The 8,172-nt window shown below is 36.6% G+C and overlaps 1 protein-coding gene and 1 pseudogene across 1 annotated transcript; one reads left to right on the forward strand and one right to left on the reverse strand.

Annotated features, from left to right (window-relative positions):
* The first annotated feature begins 277 nt into the window (after window positions 1-277).
* On the forward strand, window positions 278-2,002 carry LOC113290254 (flavanone 3-dioxygenase-like). The gene is made up of 3 exons (XM_026539848.1): window positions 278-758; window positions 1,002-1,430; window positions 1,521-2,002. Exons 1-3 carry the CDS (start codon window positions 393-395, stop codon window positions 1,830-1,832), a joined length of 1,107 nt encoding a protein of 368 aa, XP_026395633.1. The 5' UTR covers window positions 278-392; the 3' UTR covers window positions 1,833-2,002.
* A 1,281-nt stretch (window positions 2,003-3,283) lies between these two features.
* LOC113330221 lies at window positions 3,284-5,266 on the reverse strand (annotated as a pseudogene).
* Between the last annotated feature and the right edge of the window lie 2,906 nt (window positions 5,267-8,172).

The following is an 8,172-nucleotide window of genomic DNA, read 5'->3' on the forward strand; positions in this document are numbered from 1 at the left end:
ATAAATCTCATGATTGAAGGTGAATAAGGTGTGAGATCCATTTGCGAATTTGCCCCCTAAACTTGTTACCATTTTGCCACAATTAAGCTGGTAATGAATGTCTATAAAGGAGTGTCTGTTTTGTTTTTCTTTAATTACTTAAGTCAGTTTCTTACTAAACCGTTGGTTAAAACATTTATCGCTGCTTTACTTCACAAAAGGGTAAGTTGGCACGAGAGGTAGCTAGAGCTGCCACGAGACTTTTTATATCTCACCTCACTTCCTTATTTAAACTCCTCCTACTCGCTTTGTCCGTCAATTACATCCATCCACCATTCTCGTATTCTACTTCACTCTCTAATTTGCAATAAATAGCCTAAAATTATCTGAAAACAAAACACAGTTTTAGAGTAATGGCTCCATCCACATTAACATCATTGGTAGAGGAAAAAACATTACAACAGAGCTTTGTACGTGACGAAGATGAGCGTCCGAAAATAGCTTACGATGAATTCAGCGATGAAATTCCTATCATTTCTTTATCAGGAATAGATGATAATGAAGCAGAAGGTAAAAGATCAGAGATTTGTAAGAAGATTGTCGAAGCTTGTGAAGATTGGGGTATATTTCAGGTTGTTGATCATGGTGTTGATACGAGTCTCATATCCGAAATGACTCGCCTTGCTAGAGATTTTTTTGCGTTACCACCGGAAGATAAACTTCGTTTTGACATGTCTGGTGGCAAAAAAGGTGGTTTCATTGTCTCAAGTCACCTTCAGGTAATTAATAGGTCTTCCCATGAAAGTTGTACTTGAATTAATTATGCTGTAAATTCAGTTTTCTGGTTCAAGAATTTATGACCGAACTCAAGTTGTTATCATGACTTGGGTCCTTAAAGTCATGATGACGGAAATATTCATCTAACTTAACAAAAATGACGTCGAAAAAATTAAATAAAATTTATCATTGAACTTGTTTATAATTTGGTTGGTAAAATTTTGTTGGTGTACTCTGGATTACAGGGAGAAGCTGTTCAAGATTGGCGTGAAATTGTGACTTACTTTTCCTACCCAATTAGGAACAGGGACTACTCGAGATGGCCTGACAAGCCAGAGGGATGGAAAGAAGTGACAGAAACATACAGTGAGGAACTCATGGGTTTGGCTTGCAAATTACTGGAAGTATTATCCGAGGCGATGGATCTTGATAAAGAAGCTCTTACTAAAGCTTGTGTTGATATGGACCAGAAAGTGGTTGTTAACTTTTATCCAAAATGCCCACAGCCTGAACTCACTCTTGGGCTAAAGCGTCATACTGATCCTGGCACGATTACCTTACTTCTGCAAGATCAAGTTGGTGGTCTTCAAGCGACTAGAGATGGTGGCAAGTCGTGGATCACTGTTCAGCCCGTTGAAGGAGCCTTTGTCGTCAACCTTGGTGATCATGGTCATGTGAGTAGTTATCTCTACTGAAATGAAACATGTTAAAATATTGAGATTACATCGATTTATACGGTGTCTTGGTTTTTTGTTGTGAATCAGTATCTGAGCAATGGGAGATTCAAAAATGCAGACCACCAAGCAGTGGTGAACTCAAATTACAGTCGTTTGTCAATTGCAACGTTTCAGAACCCGGCTCCTGACGCAACTGTATACCCACTTAAGATCCGAGAAGGAGAGACGCCAATCCTAGACGAACCGATGACCTTCATGGAGATGTACAAGAAAAAGATGAGCAAAGATATTGAGCTTGCCAAGCTTAAGAAATTGGCCAAAGAGAAGATGGTGGAAGATTTGGATAAAGCCAAGATTGAAGCGGCCATACCAAAATCCACTGACGACATTTTCGCTTGAAAAGTTGAGTTGTATGTTACTGCTATTAAAGTTGGATCATCCGTCCAACCTATATTGTTCTATTAAAATGTATGCAATTTTTATTTTGTATGTTGCTTAATAAAAATACAGTAGAAATTTATCTAATTGTCGCGACTATAATGTCAATGTATATCACTTGTCAGTGTCCATCTCTTGTCATTATGCTTCAAAGAAAAAAAAGAAATCTCCTCATTGTGATTTCCCTGACTCAACAGTGCAGATCCAAAACTGAACTAGAGAGAGGCTGAAATCCTTGTTTGGTGTTCTGTGGATTTTCTCATTAGCGAAATTTGCAAGTGCATTTAAATTTAGAATTGCTTGGTAGGCTAAAAGCTCTTGCGAAAATTCACAGCTAATACCCATGATGAACATGGCAATGTTTACTACGAATATCTAATAGACTAGACTATGAATTTTAGCAGGACTTTGTTGCCATGTGCACATACTAAATAGGACCTTATTTAAATCTTCATAAAGAGATTGCGAGTGTGTTTATTTTTTGGTGATTCGGCGTCTAAATCTGACTCTGTCCCTAACTCGGCGTGTTAGATCGCATGTTTGAGTCAGATCTGACTCGCGATATGAGTCAGATCTGACTCGCTCAGCGAATAAAATATCTCTAGTTCATGGGACCAAACCATTGACTAACATATTTTTTAGTCAAATGAGTCGGATCCAACTCAGAAAAAAAAATTGGATCAAATCCAAATGAATCAGGTGATATGAGTTAAATTCAGACGAGTCAGATTCAGATGACTCAGATAAGTCAGGAAAAAACAAACAAGGTGTACCTCTTCCAAAAATCAAAGGATGGTAAAAAATCAAATGAACACGATGGCAAGTCTTACATTATCCGGGGAAATGCCTTCTCTTTCAAATGTAACCTGAAAATTAAGATTTAATGTTTACTTGATTTTTTGCTTGTTTGTCTGAGGGTCTTAAATTTTTATTTTCTGCATCTAACTCAAAACCAATTGGCAATGCATGGAGAGGCCCAAAAGATTATAAACTGCAGGATTTTAATTAGATTTTCCAGATAATATCGTACTAATAATCTTAACACGCCCCCTCACGTGTAGCCTCATTGGATCTAACGACTACGGATACACGTACAGAATGACACGGAAGTGGAGACGGAGGGGTAGGAAACCACGGACACACGAGTAGTGTTGCGAAAGGCCAGGCTCTCATACCATGTTAGAATATGGGCATCCAACTCAAAATTAATTGACAATAAATGAAGAGGTCCAAAGAATTATAAACCGCAGGATCTTAAATTTCCAAGACAACGTGGATGTACAGGAAAACCTTTTCCATATGAGTATTACATATACCTTCTCTGCTACAATTCATGTGAATAACGAGGTGATGGGTATGACTATTTTTCTTTTTTACGAACGAGACAGTGACTATATGATTGACATGCCCACCACATGGTTATCCCTAATTAGAAAACCAGGATTTTCTTATTGTATTGAACCTCCGTTACATTAATCCTGACGACATGACTTTTTACTTGCCCCCAAACAATCACTACAGTTCCTTGCATTGTCACTGTGAAACTTAAGAGGCAGGTAGACGAAATAACTCTTGACTAGTGATGACACTGTCCTTCGTCTTTGTTCTTTCCCCATAAGCTTAGTTGGAAATGTGATCTACTGATTCTAGAAATAGGTAATCAGTATAACCAAGAACTGGATTAGAAATGTAGAATGTTTCTCTATTGTACTTATTAAGAGGAGCATTAATCTCAAATCTCTTTGGCAAGTCCGGGTTTGATAAGAATAACCTGCCGAGCGCAGCAAGATCTGCTGAATTGCTCACAATAGCTTTATTACCATCTTCTCTGTCATAAGTCATAACCTCCAGCAACAATGAATGTCCCCTTAAAAGCTTTTCTCATTGGTAGAAGACTATGGGGTGTCTGGCACTTCTCTTCTACAGTTATCATCCTTGGCTCAACCATGTGGCAGTAAAGAATTTTATACTTGTTCAAGGATTCAGCCATGTAAACTCCAAGAGCAGTGGGATTTCTATCTCCGGATTCCATATAATTTGCGAAAGGAAAGAGCCTAATCCCTACTTTATCAGCTCCTATCTCATCCACAACAGCTTCAACTACTTCTAGTGCGAAGCGACAACGATTTTCTAGGCTGCCGCCGTATTTGTCAGTCCGATCATTGACTTGTTCTTTCATGAACTGGTCAATTAGGTAACCATGAGCCCCATGGATCTCTACTCCATCGAAACCTACATTTCAAAAAGTTAATATTAGGACAAAATGTACAGTTTGTTTTAATTAGACTTTGAATCAAGTTTCAGAAAAGTCATTTAAATGTTTTAAGTTTTCAAGCATGCATGTACCAGCTTCCATAGCATTCCGTGCAGCAAGTCTGAAGTCATTCACGATTTGAGGAATTTCATCTGTTCCTAATCGTCGAGGAGGTGAAAAAGTCTCCATGACAACACCATTGACTCGAAACTCGGGCTCTAATTCCTTGTCTGAAGGAGATAACCTGTCAAAACCGGAGTTGCTTAGATTTGGCATTAAAATTAACCACATCTAAGATGACAAGAATTATATGTTTCTCTAGAACGCACAAGAGAAGAGTGAACAAATCTGAAAGTTACCAGCATTTGAAACTCGGCCAACATGCCACATTTGACAGAAGAATATACCACCTTTAGCATGAACTGCATCTACTATGGGTTTCCAAGCTTCCACTTGCTCTTTTTTCCAAATACCAGGTGTATCGGGATACCTACAAAAAGATGTAATAAATAAATAAATCATGGGTGCCTATATGATGCAGGGCTTTTGTATCTTTGGGCACATGGTCAGCCATGCTCTGGTGGCAATGATAGATAAAGTAGTCCAATCCAAAAACAAAAAGAAAAAAAAGAAAGAAGTGAAATTTACCCTTGAGCAGTATCTGAAACACCAGCGGCTTCAGATATCATGAGTCCCCCTTTATTGGCTCTTTGAGAATAATACATAATGGCATGCGTTTGAGGCACATTTTTGTAAGATCTGCATCTAGTCAATGGTGCCATGACAATTCTGCAAGAGAAAACAACAGTAAATCTTCAACTCTTAAGAGAGTCCAACACTTGGTTTTAAGGCATATCTCAAAAAGGATTCTACTAGAGAGAGAGATTTGGTTTTTCCTTGAATAAAAAAAAGGTGTGCCACCTACATAACAAAAAAATGTTCAATTTACTTTATATGTTCATATGTTTTGAAAAGTTGTTTTAACAAACAATCTTAATCTAATAGAGAATAGATTTTGAAGTTGAATTTTCTAAAAGGAAAATGGGAATAAAAAGGGTGAAAATTTTTACCTATGAGAAAGATCAAATTTTCCAAGCTTGTACGAAGTAATGGGAGGAACTTCAGATTTTTGAGTATCCATTTTTCTACTCCCTTTGTTATTTGACAACTATTTTTTTTTCTCATGCGTAGTTGGAAAATGCCTGACTCATATTTAAGTAGTACATGTAGTGATTAATGGCTTTAATGTCTAGATACTCTGATTTAGTTAATGTCTAGATACTCTGATTTAGTTAATGAGTCATCCGTGTGACAGCTAAAATGAAGTCGCACCTTTATGGCCATCGTTTCTCCGGATACACAAATACTGATCCGGATTTAATGTTATTCTCTAATTCCCAGTATCTTATTTTTCAAGTCCCTGTAATTTAAGAAATCATCCTTAATTCCATAAATCAAACGTAAACTCCTAAACAGAGAAAATAAAATCACTAAAATTCAAACTCATCAACCTGATGCTTTCGTATCTCAACCAACAATTCATAAACTATAGATATATGGAGCTAAGTTGTAATCCTAATTAATGGCATTACATATATACTGAAAATTAAACTAATCAAATTGAATAAGAAGCAAAGACAAAATGAGAGTCTAAGAAGCCAAGGGATTCATTGGAGAAGGCGTCTTCTGAGTGGGATGAAGTTATCGCAGGTGATTTTATTAATAAGTTTCAAATTGATTGAAACAAGTAAGTAACCTGGTGAAAAATACAACGGTGTCAACAAAGGGGAAGAAAGATTTTAAAAGTGGAGCTCAATTTTTTCATAAAAATGGTTGGAGTGTTTATAAATTTTCAAAACAATGGTTGGGTTCAATTTGCTTCCAGCGATATTATTAAAGTCTGCGGGCATCCAACTCAAAATTAATTGGCAATGAATGGAGGGGCCCTAATAGATTATAAATCGCAGGATCTTAAATAACCCAACCATGTATGACTAATAATCTCAACAAATATCAAATCTTTTAAGGTTGAACTTTTTATTATGATCTCTTGAACTCTTTATTTTTAGAATGCAGCTGATAGTCTTAGAGAAGAGGGCCAATATCACCCTGCATCAAAAGATAATATCATTACTAGGAGATTGTATTTTTTGACGAAAATCATGTCTGAACTTATTCAGAATTACAGCCGGATAAAACTCGTAACTCAAATTCAGATAGTAGGAACAGGGAGCCCTTCGGGTTAATTTGGATTTAGCTGGAGCATGACACGTCTGTGACCAAACACTATCTTCCGTCCTGTTAGAATCTGTAATTTTATATTTGTTATTAAGGCTTAATTAAGGGTAGCCTAATCACAGTTTGAACAACAAAACTATTAAGATTCCTCACTAATTCTACAGAACATTAAGGATGAAAGAGCTTTCACTGTTTTTTTTAATAGAAAAACTTAGGCCACAAACATGCACCTAAGACTGATACATAATACCACTCATCCTGCCAGCATTGTTCTTACAAGAGAGGTATACATTAAAAGTATCCATATTTTGAAGACGATGGATGAGAGTGAGTCTTAATAAAATAAAAGTTACTGGATTGATATCAATATTACGACTATCTTCTTGACGATTTCTTCTTTCATGATAAGTTAGATGAAATCTTCCTTTAACAGCTTCATGGTAGAGAAACTTGAAACGAGTTAGGACTTATATGGATTCGGCAGATATCTCTACATTTGTGTGCTGCATTTCTTTGGCCCATTGGAAAGCTTGGTCTGCTCCTCCTGTTGCTCCCCAAGCTCCAACATATCCTGGATGTCCTCTGGTTCCAATGATGTTTCCTGCAAAATCTATCATAGTCAGAGCAGTATAGTATAACAAGTTCTCAGGATCTTATAGAGTACAAATTTTGATGGTTTTTCCATAATATGTTGGCCTATTCTGATCCAGATCATAAGGAGTAGTATTATGGTTCATATTTGAATCGATTTCCTCAGGTAAAAGATAAAGATCACTCATAATATGCTCTAGCATGTGATGAATTCTATTGTGGTTGCAGAGGTGTTGTTTAATGCGCATAGAAGTGACTGCAGCATTTGGTTTGATTTGTTTGAAGACCAAATCACATCTGGCTTCCAGATATACCAACAAGTAGTGGCATAAATGTTACAGTCTTGGCTGGTCATGCCAGTCTGAAACCAGGAATTGAGCCAATCTATGAAGATAGTGGTGTTATCAAACTGAGTATTATGAGAACCAATGATTTCTTGCCAGACTAAATTTGCAGCAGGACAGTTTAGGAACATGTGTGTCATGTTTTCTTCTTCCCCACTATTGCACACAATACATATAGGATCAATGTAATGTAGTATGCTAGTTGTTTTTATCGATCAAAAAAAAATGCTAGTTGTTTTAGCATTAGTGGGGAGAATCCCATGTGCACATTTCCAGATAAAGATCCTGATAACTGGAGCAACCTCCATATTCCATATTGCCTCCCAGTTTCCTGTTGGTATGTCATTCACTAGTACAAAAAGTATCCTAGGCCACACTTGAACACCGTGTCCATAGGTCTTTAGCCATGGATTTTTCACTCCAAACGTTATGGTAGGAGGTGTTATAATAGGGTACCTTTATGGTTATATTATCATTTAGACATGGGAAAAATATCTTACCATGGTCGATTCATGACTTATAATTATATTAAATTTACAGTGTCATGGCTAAAACAATTCTGCCGACTCGTCTAATGCTTCCAATGTGGCTATTAGTTAGACACATGAGATTAGGTAAACCATGGAGTTAAATCGTTTTAAAATGACTCTAATGTGGCTAATATTAATCATTGATACAAATTAATCACTTCAAAAAAAAAAAAGTACAAATTAATCACCATTATTATTGATCCAAAATACTTTTTGTTAATTATACGAGGAATATCATACATCTCAGATCAGTTGAGCAAAACTATGTAAAAACACCATTTCCCATGGAGATTCAAAAAGTAAAAATTTACACACACACTCAATAGGTACCATGACTATTTTTC

This window comes from Papaver somniferum, chromosome 1 (assembly GCF_003573695.1).
Source record: "Papaver somniferum cultivar HN1 chromosome 1, ASM357369v1, whole genome shotgun sequence".
Lineage (NCBI taxonomy): Eukaryota > Viridiplantae > Streptophyta > Magnoliopsida > Ranunculales > Papaveraceae > Papaver > Papaver somniferum.